Genomic DNA, 21,326 nt, shown 5'->3' on the forward strand with positions numbered 1-21,326 from the left:
TTTCTTATCTCTGCCTAAGAAAAGTGACAGAATGACTGCCAATAATGAATTCAGCTTAGTTCTTAATGATTCCTTCCCCTTTCCCTAAATGAAAGCACGTGGCCAGTAAATCGCCTTTAAAAAGAAGTTCGGGTCCCCCTACCAAAAAATGAGAGAAAGTATGTAGCCTGCATAGGAAAGTGAGAAAGGGGAGGGGGGAAGCACCTTAATTTGTCTATTGGCCCTTTCTAAAGAATGAAACAAGTTTTGTGTGAAGTTTTAGAACATTAAAAATTCATTTAAATTTGTAAGTTGATAAATTCACTGTGTAGTTTTCTCTTTCAGCATTGAAAACACTTATTTTAACTTTGATATTAGCACCAAAATAAATTTATTGTCTTGAGAGCAGCAGCTGATTGAATTGGAGATAATCTCTTTTCATAAAGTGAAACCTCCTTTATCATTTTCACTACATTCTTCCTTCTGTATGACAAATAATATTTTATGGCATGATGCAATTTTATGGCATGATGGGCTTGGACTCAGGAGACCTGAGTTTAGCTTAAGTTCTGTCATACCATCTCTATGACCTTGAGAAAGTCAGTTTATCTTTTTGGTCTCATCTTCTACCTTTGTTAAAGCAGAGTTGTATTACATGGTCCTTCTAGATTTTTTATATATATGTATATCTGGTTCTGTAATCTAATTTTAAGGACCTGGGTTACTCAGCTTTTTACATGTTAATAATCTCCTTAAATGTTTTTCTGCTTATGTGTTGTTTTATTTACTCATCTTGTGGACAAACTCATGTGTTGCAAATTACCCAACATGAAAATAGTTAGATTGCTTGTTTATGTTGGTATTGGGGAAAAAACTGAAGCAACATGTTTAAAGTTCTCAACCTTTTCATTCAAGCTTATTTTTTCCTAGACTTAGAAAAATAGAAGATTCCTTTCACTCCATTCAAGTTTATCTTAGTTATAATTAGTTTTTTTTTTTTTTTTGCCTGAGCCAGCCTATATGATTCTCTTCAGAGGGAGGAGCATAGGAAAAGCAAAGTTTTCCAGTAAGAGTCTTTTTGTGGAGTCAATTCCACTGCCCTTATGCCTGTTGCTATCCATGGTGTCTGAGTGTGTTTCTTCTCCATGACATTTGCAGGAGATAATTCGATATAACATTTTTTTCAATGTCTTGGGTACAGGATTACTTGACATGTTAATCACAATTTTGGACAGCTCACTGCTGGAAGTGCTATCTAATAAATTGAATCATAGTTGAAATCCAAAAAGATCTAAATTGTTCTAGGTTGGACACTAACTCTGAAGATATTAAGCTACCATCAATTGTAAGGGTACAAAATGGCAATGCTGAACTATATCTCATAATGAGTTAATAATATGGTGTGACAGCTAACAAAGGTAATGAAATCTTAGACTGTTTTAGTAGAAATATAGTATCTACCATAGGATGGGTGTTTAAACTGGTCAGATCTCAGTTGTGGTATTGGGTTCATGTTAGGGTGCTCCATTTTAGAACAAACTATAGGACATCTAGAAAAGAGACCAGATTAGGATAATGGGGAAACTCAAAAAGTCATGTCGCTTTAAAGAGGAAATGTAGTGGGGGGAAAATTATAGTTTCAAGCATTTGAAGAATTGTCATAATGGATAGGAATATTACCATATTCCACTTGGCTCCAAAGAATAGAAATGAGACCCTTGGTAGGAGTGATAAGGAGGCTGTTTTCAACACAGTAGAAATAAAGACCTTGCTCACAGTCGATGCTGCCCAACAATAGAAAGAGCTCCCTGAGGAGATAGTGAACTCTCCAGCACTGAGCATCTTCAGGCCGAGGCCAGGGATGTTGTAGAGTGGCTGTGTCTGTGCTTGGGTAAGGGCTGGACTCTGATTCTTATGGGCCTATCCAGCCTCAAGGCTCTGGTTCTGAACTATCCATTTGTCTTCATCCTATTAAGCACAAACTGTGAGCAATTCAGTATGTGATCTGTGATTTCTACTTCCCTACACAAAAAGACTATCAAAACTCAGTTTTATAGATAGAGATGGCCCAACTGGATGTCTTGAGTTCCATTTGAAAAGGCCACACCAAACCAGGAAATAATAAACCAGTTCTTTTACTTTGCACATTTTCTTACAGCCCATTTGCTTATGTGGATCCCTTGCACTGTAACATGGCCTATTTGTACCTTGAGCTACTCAAAGACTCCCTCAACGAGTATGCATATGCAGCAGAGCTTGCTGGCTTGAGCTATGACCTCCAAAATACCATCTATGGGATGTATGTAAGTATCCAGATTCTAGAGCCTCCACTCATCAACTCTATTTCATATTGATTTGATGGAAGCATTTTTGCTGGAGGAAATTAGTTTAGTTTCTTTTTTATCTTGGACTAATTATATTTTCTCATCTCTTAAATTTTTAAGTTTGCTCTCATTCTAGGTCTTCAATGATATCTCTATTCCTGAAAACCAATTTGTTCTTTTTTTCCCTATACCTTTAATTGAATCATAAAATTTTTCTCTTCATATATAGTTTTTTCTCTAATCTATGGTTAACTTTGTCCCACTTGGTATCAGAAGTTGAAGTTTCCAACAGAAGGGAATGAAATCTTCCTATATGCATGAAATAAAACATTCTCTTACATCTTTTTCCTTGAAATCCAGACCATGAAGCTGCATATTCATACTCTTCGGTCATGTTTCTTCATTATCATGTCACTGCTTGAGGTGTCAAAGCATTTCTTTTGTGTTTTTTTTTGTTAGTCGCTACATTTATGCTGATCCTCTCCATTGCAACATGACATACCTGTTTATCAGGTTATTGAAGGATGATTTAAAAGAGTATACATATGCAGCTCACCTCTCAGGTTTGAACTATGGCATTGCATCAGGAATGAATGCAATACTTGTAAGTAAAAAATGGAAGAGCAAAAAGACACAAACAGCATAAAAGTCTTATGTTGAGCTTTGGAAGACATTAACTTTTGCAATTCTAAATGAGATGTTTGATGTTTCTTCTTGCATCTTTTTTCATGGATGAGAAATGCGATTACATTTGGAGCATTAATGATCAAGTCAGTCAAGCTCAGTGTCTGTAAAGCATGTGTAAGCTGTCTTCACCTGCATTCATCACTTGTTTTAGATGTTTGAAATATTGATTCATACTAAAAGCATGTTACTTTTCCCATCCCTGTAGAAATATTAACATCTAAAAAGGAAAACATAATTTTTTTTATTTTTAAAGATTCAGTGTTCCTATAATTTTTCTGGTTTATAAAAAGCCTGCATGCATGGTTGTATTATATTATTCCTTTACTTTCCTTGAAAATATATGTGCTATTGACTTGAAAAGCAATATTAGCATTATTAGAGTGTGCCTAGAAAGATCTGGAGCATCTTTAAATTTGTTAATTCTAAAGCAATTTTAGATGTTTCTCAATTTGGCATGCAATTCATTTCTAAATTAACATTCCTTTTGTAGATATATACCTATCTCCTCTAAAATATACTCTATAATCCAGAAGCAATGTGATATAAACTACTACATATAGATTCTTGCCTTTGCCATTCTCAGTTAAAAAGTTGATTTATTTAGTATTAACTTTTCATGCCATTCTCAAACTCCAATTCCAGTTAGTTTGGTTGTACATTTTTTGTGATAAATAGATCTTTCTTAAAGTTTGTTCATATTTTAAATTCAAAGGCAACAGGTATAATGGAAAAGAAATCCTCTTTTCCTCCCCTTTCTTCATCCTAACGCCATACTCCCATTCCAACCTTGTCCACCAATATTTCTGATCCTGGAGTCAAGAGATTTGGGTTGTTGTCTGCTTCTATCACTTAATAATTATAAGATCTTGGTCAAGATACTTTGTAGTTTTATCATAATAGATTTACAGCTGGCATTGACCTCAGAGGCCATCTAGTCTAACCTCCTAATTTTATAGGTAAGGAAACAGGTGTAGAGTGGTGCCCAAGATCACCAGGTCCCAGGTTTCTTTGGGGTAAAATAAAGGGATTGGACTAGGTATTTTGCCCTTCATTCTCAAAGAAGACCACGACATTAAGTAGATGAAGCCATAACAAGCATTTGAATTGAATTTGAATTAGAGGAGGCTGTACTGTGTCATCAGCCTTACTTTCCCCTCCAGAGCCTCTAAGATCAAGTGGTCAAGATATGAATCAGGATGACTGGAGGTAGCCCTAGATGTGAGCCAGTCAATGTTAAGTGACTTGCCCAAGGTCACACAGCTACTATGTGTCTGAGGTCAAATTCAAACTCCTGGATTAGGTCATTTTTCCTGGCTCTCGCATTTAAAGTAAAAGTTATGATTTTGAATGGAATATTAATAACCTATTTAAATTCTATATAATAAAGTACTTAATATCAATATTTCCTTTTCTATATGGAAAGAAATAATTTTTCTCCTATTTCATAATCTTAAAGTTAAGATAAAACCAGTTTATTTGATATTTTCCTCAGAAGCACTTTCTGAGGAAACAAGCTGATTAAGATAATGTATTTGCCTGTAGTACTCAACTTGGAAAGAGGCAGAGCTGGCACTGGACCAAAGTGCCCTGATGCCCTAGTCCCTCGACTCTGCCCTGCTGCTTGGATGCCTGAAGCCCCAGTGTAATATTTGAGCACAAAACCAACCCCACTTCTGGATGAAGAAATCTTGGAGATTTCCGAGGGAAATTCCAGAGATCCAACTTTGATGGTGTGCCCTGCTGGGGAGCATCAGGAACCCAAACTCATGGGTTCCAGAATTACTTTCTGAACCATTTTCATTAGAAAAGAGGTTGTTGGCTTTAATTTTTTTCTTTTCTGTGCTTGTTGTTATTTAACTGTTTCAGCCTCTGCTCAGTGGTTCATTTTTTCCCAACAAGCTCAGAACACTTAAAATGACCGTTTTAAAAAGGAAGGACATTTTTTTTTAATTTTTAACTTTTTTTTTTTTTTACAACAAAAACTCCCTGTATACAATTATTTTAGGAGGCAGTATTAGGCTTTTAATATGAAAGTTCTTTCTATGGTAACAAATTCAGGAAACTAGACTAGGTGACCCCATCTCTTTTAGCTGTAGTTTCTTCATCTTTGAAAGGGGGGGTGATTCAAGTATCTTTACTACCCAGCAAGGAAATCAGCCTTATAGAAAGTAAAAAGACAATCAGTTGACTTTAGAAATGTGATTTAATTTTGGGAAGGTAGGGGGATATCATCATGGAAAGAACATGGGATTTAGAATCCTAAGATCTCTGATAGAAATTCAACCTTCCTACTTCTGCTGTGTACAGAATCTTGGAAAGTCTCTTTCCTTGGTTCTTAGTTTTTCTATCTATTAAATTATGTGGTGGAACTTAGTGATCTGTGGTCCCTTCCAGGCCTAAGTCCTATGAGTTTGTGTCTCATCATATACCATTGTCTTTTCATATTTGGAAATCAGTTCCAACCCCCAAACGAGAGGGCAAAGACATGGTAAGAAATGAAATATATTAAGTACAGAAGAGTAGCAGAGTAGCACAACCTGGTTGTTTTTAGATGTCTGTTGGTGTTTTGTCACTTGAAAAAGATATGTTAAGTACAATATGATAAAGTTAAGTGGAATAGATGTTCATTAAACTGTAAAATGCCTTTTAAGTCTCTCCAGTAAAATACCTAAAGCCTTCTCTTCTTCAAATAGTGTTTTTAATATTAACCTAAAAATGTTCTTAGCTTCAATCAGAAATTTAAATAATAAAATAGTTTTCTGATGGTTTCTTGTAAATATGAAAACAGTACATTAATATGTTTATGATATTTGTTGGAACCATCATGATGGATAAAAATGTTCAGTTAGTTTGGTGATGAATTGAATCTTTTGCTCAATGTTTTTTGGGGTGCATATAATTTCAGTTTTCTGAATGATAAAGGTTGGACTTTATATGCTTAGAAATCTTTCCTTAATACTTAAGAGATTATAACAACCTGAACTCTTTCTATAGCTTTCTGTAAAAGGATACAATGACAAGCAGCCTATTTTGCTAAAGAAGATTATTGAGAAAATGGCTACCTTTGAGATTGATGAAAAAAGATTTGAAATTATCAAGGAAGCGGTAAGTTCTCTGGACTTTCCACTCTTAAATCAGAGGAGATTGAATTATAGGCATTTAAAAGGAAGAACTGCAGTGCTATTTGATTGGTCCAAAGAAGTGGTGGTCTGGAGAATTAGCCTTGCTACCACTTCAATACCAGAGAAGTTCTGTAGAGCACATGACTTCACAAACAAATATCCTTAGGATGATAACATGTGTTGTGAAAAGATAACTTTTACAATTTAAAAATGTTTTTATGGCTAATTGGTTTGGTATATGCCTTATCCTTCCACAGTATATGCGGTCTCTTAACAACTTTCGAGCGGAACAGCCTCACCAGCATGCTATGTATTACCTACGACTGTTAATGACTGAAGTGGCCTGGACCAAAGATGAACTCAAAGAAGCTCTAGATGGTGAGACTCCTTTACCCACCTTAGTCTTAACATTATGAGATTTCTTTGTCTAGTGTCACCTCAACAGTGACCTGTGATCTCATTGATGTAGACGTAAGTGTGGAACGGAACCCCCTAGGACTCAGCAGGAAAGTCCCATGACTTGTGTGACCAAAACCATTTGTCATCTCTTCCTGCCAGTTGATGTATCCTTCTGAACTTAGATGTTTTGTCCATTGTTAAGCCCATATTTAAAGCCTTCTCAACTTGATAGGATTTTCCAGAAGTCATGTTGTGACCAGCCTCCTAGAAACCCAGGCCACAATGAGGCATTCCTAGACCATCAGTGGAAGCTGCCTAGCATTATTTGGTTTGGGCACAGTGACTTTTAAAATGTTTAGAGCTCTTAGACTAGCACTAAAACCAGCAGCTTAGACACCTAGATATAAAATGGAGTCACAATTCACAAGAACTAAAGAATTAGGGTTTGCTGTTATTCAGCATTTTGGCTTTACTGCCATTCTTTTGAGCCTAATCAGTTGTGTAATTAATTAAATTCAAGGATATTAGAAAATATAAAACATGAAAGTACAGGTTTTATAAGATGGGCTTACTGCCTTTATGTCCTACCTATTCTGAAGTTTTCTTAAAGACCTTATGTTGGGTGCCTCTTTTGTTTTTAAAACACTTCTGGAATTCTTGAGGAAATTACCAGCCCTTCCTTTTCTCCTTGTCACCTTTAGTACTGGGCTATTTAGTACAAACAAATACCTATTTTATAACATTAAATTACTTTTCGAACTATTTTCATTAGAAAAGATGTTTTTGGCTTCACTTTTTTCTTTTCTGGGCTTGTTTTTTAACTGTTTCAGTTTCGACTCAACAGTTCATTGTTTCCCAACAAGCTTAGAAAAATTAAACTGATGGTTTTAAAAGGAAAGGAAATATTTTTTTGAATTTTTAACTTTTATAACAAAAGCTCTATACACAATTATTATAGGAGGCAATAGTATACTTTTGATGTGAAAGCTATTTGTTTTTTTCTGTTTCTTTTTTTTTTTAAGTTTTTGCAAGGCAATGGGGTTAAGTGGCTTGCCCAAGGCCACACAGCTAGGTAATTATTAAGTGTCTGAGGCCGGATTTGAACTCAGGTACTTCTGACTCCAGGGCCAGTACTCTATCCACTGTGCCACCTAGCCGCCCTTTTTTCTTTTTTTAAAGGAAGATTTTATTTATTTTGAATTTTACAAATTTCCCCTAATCTTGTTTCCCTCCCCACCCCCAAAGAAGGCAGTCTGTTAGCCTTTACATTGGTGAAAGTTACTAAGTATTTAAAAAAAAATTTAACTATAAATTACATGAAGCCTTTGCATTTATGCAAAATTTGTTAAACCCATTTAATAAAATAATGACTCTTTAATATGTATTTTTACCTCCATAAGATTTATAAGGCACATATTTATTATTTAGTTTATTAATCTTCCTACACCATCTGAGTAATTCCAACTATTTTGTTAGGTGAAAGAATAGGTATTCAACATGATAGGAAACTAAAGTTATTTTTAAGTGATTAAAGCCTAGGTCAAAGGACAAGTGATTTTAAGTAAAGCAAACATATTAAAAATAGCAACTGTAATAGGTGTGAAAGAATACCTTCCAATTTTTGTGAAGGTGAATTCTGAATTTTAATCATTCATTTAATTAAAGCAACATTTAATCTCTTGTGTGCAGATGCAGGGTGAGAATCTAACTTTAAGAAGAATCCACCATAGTTCTACCTTTTTTAGAGTCTACACTCTGGTAGAGAGGATAGAATTTACATGAATATAATTATAATGTGGAATAGTACAAGAGTAGGACAGTAGAGAGGAAAGAGGTATATCAAAACTATGTGTAGAGACTTCAGATTTAAAGGTTGTTATCAGCTTGGCAGGATTGGAAAACGCTGTATTGGGGCATGGGGGTGGCTGGGTCAGTATTTGCAGTGAGTTTTAATGGTTGAGTAGATGTTCATCAGGTAAAAAGAGAGGACGTTGAAGACATACAGGATCATTTTGAGCAAAGGCTTAAGGAGGGGGATCCCTGGGGTGTATTCATCCTATAATTAGTTGCCAAATTTGCTTGAGGTACAGAGTTATATACTTCCTCTGCCCCAAGCACTTATCTCTATTTGAAATTTCTTGTGCTCAGCCCAGATACAGTGTTATCAACTCAGTAATCAGAAATTCTTATTGGCCTAGATTTTGTTTAGCTTTGTAACCCCTTCAAGTCAAGCTAACCTTTTTCTATCTACTCTCACTCTATCATGGAAGTTTTCTTTTTATTTCATTTAGTGGGAAAGTTTGCCTTCATTGTTAACATCATCACTGTTTCTCCCTTTCATCACTACCATGCTTCTAGAAATTGTTTTTAGAACAGTTTGGATTACAAGGGGAGGGGAAATGGCTTCATTTAAATAGTGATAAATTCAAAGTTGGATAGGTATGTTTCTTCAAATTATCTTTGGTTTGTATATTTTCATATTTAACTTCATGTTATTGAATTAATGGTATCTTAACATTATAGATGTTACTCTCCCTCGCCTTAAGGCCTTTATACCTCAACTCTTGTCACGGTTACATATTGAAGCCCTTCTTCATGGAAATATAGCAAAACAGGTTTGTGACATTTTTATTATGTGTATAGGTTTCCATAGTTCTTTGTGGACCTTTTCTGGTTATAATTTCACTTTAGGTTTGTAAAGCATCTTTCACTAATTTGATGCTCATAACACCTCTGAGATGTTGATATTATGGATAGTTCTATAATCATTTTACAGATGAAGAAACTAAGACTCACAGAAGCTAAGAGATTTGCCTGTAGTCATAAATGTCAAAGTCAGTCTTTGAATTCAGGTTTTCTTTTGACTTCAGTTTGTCTTGGGGTTACCAGACAATCAGACAACTATTTAACATCCTAAATGAGTGGATTCAGTTTTTGCTGATTTCCAAACTCCTTTACCACATATTCCTGTTTTCATCTACTGTTCTCAGCTGATTTCATCTTTAAAGGTTAATTTGAACTGAGGATTTAAGTTGAGAGTGTCATCTGTTCCAAAAATTGTAATAAAATATCTATTTTATCTTCAACTTTTATTAATTAAAATATTTATCGATCACTTATTATGTGTAAGGCATTGTTTTATTTGCTGCTTTCCAACTTAGAACCTAATGATGGATTGCTCAAATCATGTTACTGTAATATTTGTCATTGTCAATAATGCTGCCACTCTCCCCTTCCTCACTAAATCTTCTGGATTAAATCATCCTTCTCCTATCTGCTATAGTTTTTGCTCTGATCCTCCTTTTCCAACAAAAAACTTATTCTATGATACCATAGCAACCCTTCAGAGAAATGAGTGAATGGTGGGGCAGTCTGACATTGCTTAAAAAAGTAGAGATAAAGGAATATTTTATTTTCACTGTTTATCTTGAATATTTTATTGGTGATTTTTTTTAAATCCCTGCCACTTCCCTATACTTAAAATACCTCTCACTGAATCCTACCTCATAAGGACAGTTAAGCAAAAAAAAAACTGCCACAAGTGACTACATGTGACAGCTTTTTCAATATTATTTACCTATCATCCAACACTGTTCTACCGGGAGGGAAGATACACATTAGTTTATAGTGATTTTTGGAGAACCATAACCATATGTGAATTCAACTGTACTGACCCTGCCCAGCTATGGAATTTTTATTTCTTCAGTTATATAAGATGTGGCTTTCCCCTTATTTTAACAGTTGCAGATGGGGGAGCAATAGAATGTTGATTTTTTAATGATACATGCCTCAACTGAAACTTCACTATATTGATAAATTTAATTTTTGGATGTGTGTGTGTGTATATAAATACATACATATATGTATATGTGTGTGTATGTGTGTATGTATGTGTATATATGTATATATGTGTGTATATGTGTGTGTATATATATATATACATATATATATATATATATATATATATATATATATATATATATATATATGCATTTATCTAGGAATAGAAATAAATTTTTACAAATATTCCAGTTATTGGCTTATTTTTCTTTGGATGGGTTACCCCAGGAGACGTATACCCAGATTACTCTATGATTACTTTTTCAAAGATAATATATCTGTACATTTGTGCAAAATATAATAATGGATATCTTTTTCTTTAGGCTGCATTAGGAGTTATGCAAATGGTTGAAGACACTCTTATTGAATATGCTCATACTAAACCTCTCCTTCCAAGTCAACTTGTACGATACCGAGAAGTTCAACTTCCTGACAGTAGGTGTCAGTTTTATAAATGCAGAAATAATCGACACTTGCATATTTTATGTGAATGCCGAAAATAGAGATCCCTTCTGTTAATTTAGATGTGAAGACTTGTTCAGGCTGGGTGCTTCCTAAATATTTTCTTGGGTGGAATTTGGATTCGTGTTAGGTCAAAAGAAGACTCTCCAGAATAGTTAAGCATTTCCCAAGGAAGGAAACTGAAGACAGGGATTTACATTTGGAGATGTTGTTCCAGGTAGATTCAAGATGGGAGTGGAGAAGAGACAGGGAATTAAGTTATAAACTAGTGAAGCACGCCTAATGACATTTATTTCCAAATATTGAAACTGATTAGAAATGAGTCTGTCAGAGCAGAAGCTTGAACACAAATTACTGATGCCTAAGGATAAAATATATATTCTTGAATTCTGCTTTTAATAAGAAATTGAACTATAGTAAATTCCATTAATTTATAAGTTGGAATTTGCTGTACCTTTTCATTTTTATGGTGAAAATTCTTTGTTTAGATGGAGAAAACTATTCAGTATCATACAAGTTAATCCAGTCTAATTGTCTTGTATGTATGTATTTTTAAAAATATTTTATTTATTTTTCCAACTACATCCAGTGGTAGTTTTTTGCCAATTATTTTTTTAACATGGTTAAAACCCTATAACATGGTTATAACCCTATTAAACATAAACCAATATTGAATATGTTGTAAAGCAAGAATCACATCTAAATTGGAAGAAAGAAAACATTAGAGAGAAAAAAAATTGAATCATAATAAGCTTTGGACTTTATTCAAACTCCACAGTTCCTTCTCTGGACATGGATGGTTTTTTTCCATCACAAGTCTTTTAAAATTGTCTTTGATTATTGTACTACTGAAATGAATAATTCTATCACCCCATGTTGTTGTTAATGTGTATAATGTTCTTCTGGTTCTGCTCAATTCATGCAAGTCTTTACAGGCTTTTCTGAAATATCATCCTTCATGATTTCTTATAGAACAATAGTGTTCCATCACATACACATACTACAGTTTGTTCAGCCATTCCCCAGCTGATGGGCATTCCCCAATTCTTTGCCTTGAAGAGCTGTATGAATATTTTTGTACATGTGGGATTTTTAACCTTTTCCCTGATCTCTTCAGGATATAAACCCAGCAGTGTTATTGCTGGGTCAAAGGGTATACACAGCTTTATTGCCCTTTGGGCATAATTCCAAATTGCTTTCCAGAAAGGTCAGATCAATTCACAACTCCACCAGCAGTGCCCCATTGATCATTATCCTTTCTGGGTCATTTTAGCCAATCTGAGAGATGTGAGGTCATACCACAGAGATGCTTTAATTTTCATTTCTCTAATCAATAATTATTTAGGGCAATTTTTAGATAATTTTGATTTCTCCATCTGAGAATTCTATCTTTTGACCATTTATTATTTGGGGAATGATTTTATAGTTCTCTATTATGGTTCTCTATTTTAAAAATGAGGTTTTTTTTGGTTAGGAACACTAGTTGTAAAAATTGTCTTCCGATTTAATGCATTCTTTTTAATCTTTGTTGCAGTGGTTTTGCTTGTGCAAAACCTTTTTAATTTAATCAAAATTATCCAGTTTATTTTTTTATAATTTCTCTAACTCTTTAGTCATAAACTGCTCCCCTTTCCATAGATCTGACAGGTATTCTATTCCTTCTTCTCCTAATTGGCTTATAATATTATCTTTTATATCTTAATCTTGTACCTATTTTAACCTTATCTTGGTAGAGGATATGAGATGTTGGTCTCTGCCTAGTTTCTACCATTGTATGTACTTTCAGAGGGCATAAAAATATCATGAACAAGACATTAAGATTGGAGAGTTTGACAATTCTCTACATAACTACAGAATTATTTTCTTTAAAAATTAGATATTTACTAACATTTAGATATTTACTTATTTTAACTGGTAACTGGTTTCAGAAATTTTTGACTTTGATATCACCAGTTAACTCTTATTGCTGGTTTGCTAATACAGTAAAAATCCTTTAGATCTTTTCTTGCCATTATGACGAGTAATATAGTGTGGTAGACAACTGTGGACTTGGGGTATGGTGGGACAGGATTTGAGCCCCAACTCTGACACTAGCTGTGTGACTCTGGACAAGTCATTTTATCTCTTTGGGCCTTAGATCCCTGAAATGAGGAGTTGAGCTAGATTAGTTCTAAGATCTTTTCCATCTCTATAAATAAAAGCATTTTACAGAAACTTTTTGATTTGTGGAAGTTACTTTCACATATAGATGTTAACATCTGTAGATTTATATAGATAAATAACATATATATATATAGTTATAAATGTTAACATACCTTGGCCAAAGATTAAATTCCTGTTCATATCTTCCCCCCAGCCCCCCCCCGAAGGAAGAACAAATAAGTGATCAATGCTTCATGTTTCTATTTATCCTCTTCCCAAGATAATTTTTATCTATTAAGCATATGGAAGTGAGTTAGACTCTTGAATGTGGGACTGGAAAAATGATCTCAAATCATGTTAGAAGCTTATTACATAAAAAATGAACCATAGCTATGGAAGAATAAGAAGTACTATGCATTCAGTTTTGTTTTTTCCTATTGCAGTTGGAGCTTAAACTTTAGCTATTATTATAGAACCACATACTTACAAATTTACAAACCATTACAATTCCAAAATAACTTAGAAAAATTGTTACAATAAACAGATTATTAATGACTTAAACAAATTTGTGAACATTCCTTGCTAGAATGATTAGGCATTAGTTAAGTATATAGAATTAGAGTTTGAGAAATGGAAGATACCTTGGTGTGTTTTAGTCTTTAAGTTTTATCATTTAAGAATAATTTTCAGAATCAGAAGATCCTTTTACTGTATTTCTGCTGAAATCTCCTATACCCATAAAAACTTAAATTTATTCAGTTTGTAGAATACTATATTGAAGGAGCACATATATGCTTCTGTGCATCTGTGACTGTGGACTTACTTGAACATTAATACTTTTGTAGATAAAATAACAAATTAATAATAGCTAGCATTTATATAGTGCTTTAAGTTTTGCAATCCACATTCACAATATTATCTCATTTGATTGTCACAACAACCTTGAGAGGTAGATGCTATTATTAATACCATTTTACAGATGAGCAAACTGAGGCAGATAGAAATTAAGTGACATTCTCCAAAGGTCACACAGCTATAAGTGTCTGAGGTAGGATTTGAACTCTGATCTTCCTGATCCTATGTCCAGTGTTCTGTCCACTACACCACCTTGTTGCCAAATATTCAAAAGGTAAATGTATCTTTACTGAGGTTTCCCCATTTCCCCTCTATTTTAGGTAAAACAGCTGATTTCACATACCTATCTGGCACCTTATAATTATTGACCAATATTGCTAAACAAAAATGAATAACCTCAATTAAAAACAAGAAATGTCAGTCCCTTTACCTTTTGGGGGTTCATTTTTCTCACCTGTAGAATAAGAAGTTTAAACCACCCCAGTTTCTTTCCAAACCTCACACTGTCTAATTATACCTACAGTTGTTAAATTGACCAGAATTCTCAATGTATTTGGGTTTTGGAGTCTAACATCCTTTTTGGAAACTTTCCCTAGGAGGCTGGTTTGTTTATCAACAGAGAAATGAAGTTCACAATAACTGTGGTATTGAGATCTATTACCAAACAGATATGCAGAGTACCTCTGAGAACATGTTCTTGGAACTCTTCTGCCAGATCATCTCAGAACCTTGCTTCAACACTCTGAGAACCAAGGAGCAACTAGGTGAGTTCCCTTCCCCTTGGGGTTATTTTAAGGAGGAAAAAAAAAAAAGCAGAATTTCATGTGAGGTAAGCCAATCATCATTCTTGGGAAGAATGCTTTCAACACAGCTAATGTACAGAAAAAACATAATAATCTTGTCACTTCTCAGAACTTTAGAGGCTAAAAAGGTAGAGTTCTATAGGAGAAATAGAAAATAGACAGTAACATCACATGTGGACTGGCAATAGCACATTTATGTCATTTCTAGGTCTTCATGTTGAGAATGAGATCAAGCACAGAATTGGGATGAATTCAGGGATCTTAGAGTTAAAAAGCTATTCCTACTGGGGTAGCATACTTTGGATAGTCCCTTATTAAAAGTAATAATAGCACAAGGAATTCTTGGGATATAGTTATTATCCCCATTTTACTGAGGCTGAGATTAGGAAACTGAGGCTTAAGAGAGTTCATTCATTTGCCCTGGGGTCACATATTATCTAGTAAATGTCAGCTACAATTTGGAGATCAGAATTCAAGACCAAGACCAGTGTTCTTTCCATTACTCTAAGATGGAAGCTAATTGGATTGGTGAGCTTTCAGGAAGCTTGGAAGCTAGATGCCTATTTAAAGGGCATGAAAGTGAAAAGAATAGGAGAAGAGGTGACAGTTTGTATGTTCTGTCTCTTAAGAATAGGAGTAACTGGGGCAGCCAGGTGGTACAATGCATAGAGCACTGGCCCTGGAGTCAGGAGGACCTGAGTTCAAATTCAACCTCAGGCACTTAATACTTAATTGTGTTACCTTGGGCAAGTCACTTCACCCCAATGCCTTGCAAAAAAAAATTGGAGTCACTGAGATATGTCTGTAGCCTGAATGGATGGAGTGAGCCCAGAATGAAGGACACTGAGTATGAGAAAAGACCTGTCTTTAACAGGTGCAAGAAAGGACGGGAGAATGGAAATGGTTGCTAAGTTTTTCAGTGTTATTTAGAAACTACATTTTCATCCTTAGAAGCTAAAAATGTTCAAATAATTAAAAGAAAAAATTTGAAGCAGCATGAAGCACAGTGTAGCCTTTTTTCCCTTTGCTCTTGTTAATTTCACTGATTTTTCAAATTTAGTTTAAAATATCTCATGAAATGCAGCTAAGTGGTACAATGTATCTGGCCCTGGAGTCAGGAGAACCTGAGTTCAAATCCAGCCTTCGGCACATAATAATTACCTAGCTGTGTGACCTTGGGCAAGTCGCTTAACCCCACTGCCTTGCCAAAAAAAAAAAAAAGGCTCAGCCTTAAAATCTCTCACAATTCAGGAATTATAACTAGTTTGCATTTGTTTTGAAGGTTACATTGTATTCAGTGGTCCCCGTCGAGCCAATGGCATCCAAGGTCTTCGATTTATCATCCAGTCAGAAAAACCACCTCACTATTTAGAAAGCAGAGTGGAAGCTTTCTTGTTATCCATGGAAAAATCTATAGAAGACATGAATGAGGAGGCCTTCCAGAAACACATTCAAGCCTTAGCAATTCGACGGCTAGATAAACCAAAGAAACTGTCTGCAGAGTGTGCTAAATACTGGGGAGAAATCATCTCTCAGCAGTATAATTTTGACCGAGGTAAGGTGGAAAGAGTCAGTTATTTACAGCCATAGTTGGAGCATTTATATATTAATTCCAGGTAGCATGTGATAGTAGAAACTTATAAATGATGATAATAATTGCCCAGAGAGTGTCTGTGATCTCGTAGGTAGAAAGTGGTTCTTAGGGTCAGATCACATCACTTCTTGGTGATGTAGAAATGACTGATGCATGATCATTGCCCTTCAGAAAGAAGAGGAATAAAATGGGTATGCATTGTCCTAGAGAAATAAACATATGTACTAATAGCCATGAAACCACACTATAGTGCAGAATCCAATAAATATCAGAAGATTACAACTAAGGGTGGAGTGAATGGAAATTGGACTTGACATTAGTAAAACCTAAATGGAAATCCTGACTCAAACTGAGTAGCTGTGAGACTTTGGACAAGTCACTCAGTATCCTTCTATTCTGTAGCAACAGCCTGTGGGTTGTTGTGGGGTTCAGAGAAGATAATACTGAAAGGGCTTTATAATTGTTAGCAAGCTTCATCATTATTAACGCTGTTGTTATTTGGAACACTCATGAAAGCCTGTGATGTTTAATATTATTTCCATGGGGGTTGGGCTCTCTCACTGAAAGGTACATGAAAGAGGTTATACTTATGTTGAACCTCAAGGGATAAAGAGGGATATCGTTAGAAGGAATTATGAAGGAAAGGGATTTGCAAATAGGGAAGAACTGTGAATAAAAGAATGTAGAGAATAGAGGGCATGAGGCATGTTTGGGAATTAACAGTCATGGAAATCTTGTTGCCAGACCAGAACCATTTTTACTCTTTGGTAGTAAGGGAGGAGTGGATAAAAGTTCTTGACAAGGGAAGAGACATGCTCAAAGCTATAGAAGAAGAATTATTCTGGTAGCAGTGAATTAGACTTGAGGCAGGGAAAATAGCTTATGTGGAGATCATTTAGGAGACTGAAGTATTTTTTCAGTCATTGAGGGCCTGAACTAGAATGGGAATGTAGTCATGAGAAATCATGTCACTAATTACTTAATTAGATGAGAAGGATGGAAAGAAGTGGAATATGACTCTAGGGATGTTTTAAGACCTTTGACTGGGAGAGGAAAATCACAAAGAAGAAGAAACCAAAAATAGCAAGGATAGTGCCTTAGGGGAATGGCCATATCTAGGGAGAAATTACTACAGTCTGAGAAAAGGAGGAGAACTGGCAGAGTCCAATGTAAGAGAGAGCCAAGGAGAGGAAATAATAGGAAGGAAAGAATAGACAATCTTTTCCTTATTGATGATTTTTGAAAACTTTTGTTTGAGTAGAGTGGTTAGAGTGAGGAAATAGGCAGTGACTACAGGTGGCTCTTCTACAAATTCTTGCTCTAAGGAGCAATAAATGGGGCAGCAGCTTGAATTAAGAAGCACTATTGAAAAAAGGGTTTTTTTAATGGGGAAGGGGAATATGAATATATATAATTATATGTTATATATAATTATATATTATATGTAATTTGTGGCAGAAGGTGCAAGGAGCTAGGGCAAAAAATACCCAAAGAGAGGAAATAGCATCAAAAACACAAGTGGAGAACTTTATCCTGGAAATTAGGAGAGACAGAGGAGAGAGAAGAGGTGAGAACTTTTTAGGTTAAGGAAAGTTCAAGTGTGGCCTTTACTACTTAAATGAAGTTTTTTAAAAGAGAGTCTTGCTGAGGAGGTGGAGGGTGGGAATCATATGGAATTAGAGACACAGAAAGAATGGGAAAAGTTTGGAATAGGGTACTGTGAAGAATTCAGGAGAGAGTGAATGAACTAGAGGTAGCTAAAAGAATACTAAACATCGGCATAATTTCATACTTAGCAGATTTCAAGCAAATCCTCATTTTTTCTCATAATGTGTCTGTCATTTTATCCCCAACTGAGACATTATCAAATCCCCCCAGGTCTTTTTAAAAGGGCTTTGAAATACTGTTTTTTTCAATATTAGCTAGTATAATCTTTAAGAATTAATACAATTTGGGGTGGCTAGGTGGCACAGTGGATAAAGCACCGGCCTTGGAGTCAGGAGTACCTGGGTTCAAATCTGGTCTCAGACACTTAATAATTACCTAGCAGTGTGGCCTTGGGCAAGCCACTTAACCCTATTGCCTTGCAAAAGCCTTAAAAAAAAATTAATACAATTTGTTCCATATTTGATCACTTAAAATTTCCCTTTTGTTCAGAGAAGTATAGTGGGAGGTATCATCTTTTTAGCCTTTACATATTTCAAACTTATTTTGATATTATGTTATTTTCATCCTTGATTGCCAGATAACACGGAAGTTGCATATTTAAAGACACTAAGCAAGGATGATATTATCAAGTTCTACAAGGTAAGTTATATGCGTACATATAGATGTTAATTAGTAACTGTAGTAGGTATAAAACTAAAGCAGGTTTGTAATTATTCATGTATTTTTGGTTAAACCTGTTTATAATCAATTTATAGTGCATTTTGATGTTTTTAAATTTCCACTTCTCAGCAACAGTACCTGGAGCTTGAAAAATAGTGTGATTTAAATTTTTGTTGGTTTATACAGATTATATATATATATATCTACACACACACACACACACACACACACACACACACACACACATATAGGCATATAGACACATACATATGAATATTAGTACTAGGGTATTTTTTCTTTTTTTTAATTAAAGATTTTATTTATTTTGAGTTTTACAATTTTTCCCCAATCTTACTTCCCTCCCCCCACCCCCACAGAAAGTAATTTGTCAGTCTTTACATTGTTTCCATGTTGTACATTGATTCAAATTGAGTGTGATGAGAGAGAAATCATATCCTTAAAGAAGAAACATAAAAAATATAAGAGATAACAAGATCAGACAATAAAATAGTTTTTTGACACAACTTTGTTCAAACTCCACAGCTTTTAATCTGGCTACAGATGGTATTCTCCATTGCCGACAGCCCCAAATTGTCCCTGATTGTTGCACTGATGAAATAAGCGTGTCCATCAAGGTTAATCATCACCCCCATGTTTAGGTTTTTTCTTTCACATCTTTCCATTTTACTTGTTTCACATAGCCTATTTTACTACTTGTCCTCTTTAAATACATGGATGGACAGAAATTAAGCATTTGCCATTTTCTAGGAACTGTGCTAAGCATTTTACAGTTATTATCTCATTCTATCCTCACAACAACCCGGAGAGATAGTTGTTATTATCCTATTTTACAGGTAAAGAAACAAAGGCAAGTAAGTTAAGTGACTTGCCTATGGTTATAGAGCTAGTAATTGTCTAAAACCAGATTTGAACTCAAGTTTTTCTGATTCCCAGAAATCTTGCTATGATTTTTTTGCTGCAGAGAATATGCTTCTAGCACAGGTAGCAAGAGAGAGGGGAAGAGTAAGCAGGTCTGCCCATAGTATTTTTTTAATAAAGAAAAACCCAAACCCTAAGTTTTTCTTCTAATCCAGACAATCAGCCCATAAACTGACTTACCATCACTACAGTCAAAGACTTCTCTATCCACTCCTTCCAGAAAACTTTCATGTTTACATTTTGTATTTTTCCCCCCTTCAAAAGTGTCTGTGCTGTATTGAAAGATTGAGACATATCTATTGTGAATTGAGACAAATCACGAGTTAATAAAATGGCAGTGGTGTTTCCCCCTATTCTTTGTAAAGACCTACCAGGTCATAGGATTAGATTCAGAGTCACAAGAGAGGAAGACCTCAAGCTCCCTCCACCCTGCTTTTAACAGTTGAACATCTGAGACTAGGAGGGGTTAAGTGACTTTCCTAGAGTCACACACCTTGTAAATGTTTGATTACTCTCTGTGAGCATGCTCTAATTACTAAACTTTTCCCTCTCCATTTTCTCATCTTGAAAAAGGGAATAATAAGGCTCCTACCATACTGAGGCCTTCAGATCTTTAAATGCTATAATAACTATTTTTGAGAAGAATGATTCCAGTATTGAGTACAATCTAATGCCAAGAATGATTTTAAGTGCCTTATTTTGCTATTCAGAATTTTTTCCAGAGAAAAGGATATTATTAATTCAGAACCTTCCTAGACAGCTTTTAAAAAGGGACCTGAGAAATCCTTTCAAAGATGTTGTAAATTTAAAAAAAAAATGCAAAATAATTATTAATTGTCTGATTGTAGTGAACCTGTTGGTTTCTAACAGGTGAAACTTAGAGGCATAAAAGATTAATATTTTTGTCTGTTGCACATATATTTCATGCCATAGGGAAAACCCTATGCTCATTTTATATGATTTAGATCATCATTTTTATTTTAAATGAATGGCTTTCCTTTTAAGACATAGTTGGACATATCAGAGATGTACTTTGAGTACTTGTTGGGAATAGAATAGTACCATTGTAACATTGCTTCTGTGGGAGAATACGATCTCTTAACAACTCTTTAGAAACACCTGTCACCTAACAGAGCCTGTGAGTGTAAAAGTATGTTTATTAAAAGCGCATCACTAAACCAAGGGCAGTCCCCACCGAACCTCTCCTGGCAAGCCTCTCTGCTTGGCAAAAGGTTTAAGATGTACAGCAGAGCAGAGTGGACAGAGAACCGGCACTCTCCATGCTCTGAGCTGTTCTCTAAGGTTACAGGAGGCAGTCTAATCTTAAACCTGTCCCTAAGAGTTATAAGCGTATCAGTGCCCATCATCATAACGCCTACTTCACCGTGAAAACATGCTCTAAACCATTCTGCTTAGCAGAGTCAGTCAGTTTCAATTCTCCCTCCAGGCCACCTGCTGTCCTTGGGGTATTCTTTTCCATGTCTTCCTGTAAATCATCCATCTGAAGTCCACTCATCATGCTGGGGGTCTTACCAGGTGTTATATAGCTATTAATTGTATAGAGTTCCCATTTTTACTGTGCATTAGCTTTTACAAAGTGATTTCCTTCCTCCCCTGTGAGGTAGGTAGTACAACCATCATCCCTTTTTTACAGATGAGGAAACTGAAACACAGAAATTAAGTGGTGGGTTAACATGATCAGATCTCACTGAATGTAATTGTTAACATAATTAGTGAGTCTTTAGAATCAGTAGGGAGGAAACATCTTATTTATAAGTTATACTTATAAAACTGTTAAATGCTTTGTAATGGATTTTTTTCAGAAGTGAGATTTGAGTAACTGCAGCCAGAG

The 21,326-nt window shown here is 35.0% G+C and overlaps 1 protein-coding gene across 6 annotated transcripts in view; it reads left to right on the top strand.

Moving 5' to 3' along the window:
* The window catches only part of IDE (insulin degrading enzyme), a 97,742-nt gene that overhangs the window by 68,345 nt on the left and 8,071 nt on the right, over window positions 1-21,326 (top strand). For 5 of the 6 annotated variants that reach the window (XM_074233363.1, XM_074233364.1, XM_074233365.1 and 2 more), the window contains 8 exons: window positions 2,138-2,282; window positions 5,985-6,095; window positions 6,370-6,490; window positions 9,035-9,126; window positions 10,675-10,786; window positions 14,407-14,574; window positions 15,896-16,168; window positions 18,453-18,514. In XM_074233363.1, the coding sequence (XP_074089464.1) occupies window positions 2,138-2,282; window positions 5,985-6,095; window positions 6,370-6,490; window positions 9,035-9,126; window positions 10,675-10,786; window positions 14,407-14,574; window positions 15,896-16,168; window positions 18,453-18,514 (1,084 nt within the window). Of the gene's footprint in view, window positions 1-2,137; window positions 2,283-2,762; window positions 2,908-5,984; window positions 6,096-6,369; window positions 6,491-9,034; window positions 9,127-10,674; window positions 10,787-14,406; window positions 14,575-15,895; window positions 16,169-18,452; window positions 18,515-21,326 lie in introns of all 6 variants that reach the window. The other variant, XM_074233366.1, reaches the window with a different exon arrangement.

This window comes from Macrotis lagotis, chromosome 4 (assembly GCF_037893015.1).
Source record: "Macrotis lagotis isolate mMagLag1 chromosome 4, bilby.v1.9.chrom.fasta, whole genome shotgun sequence".
Classification (NCBI taxonomy): Eukaryota; Metazoa; Chordata; class Mammalia; order Peramelemorphia; family Peramelidae; genus Macrotis; species Macrotis lagotis.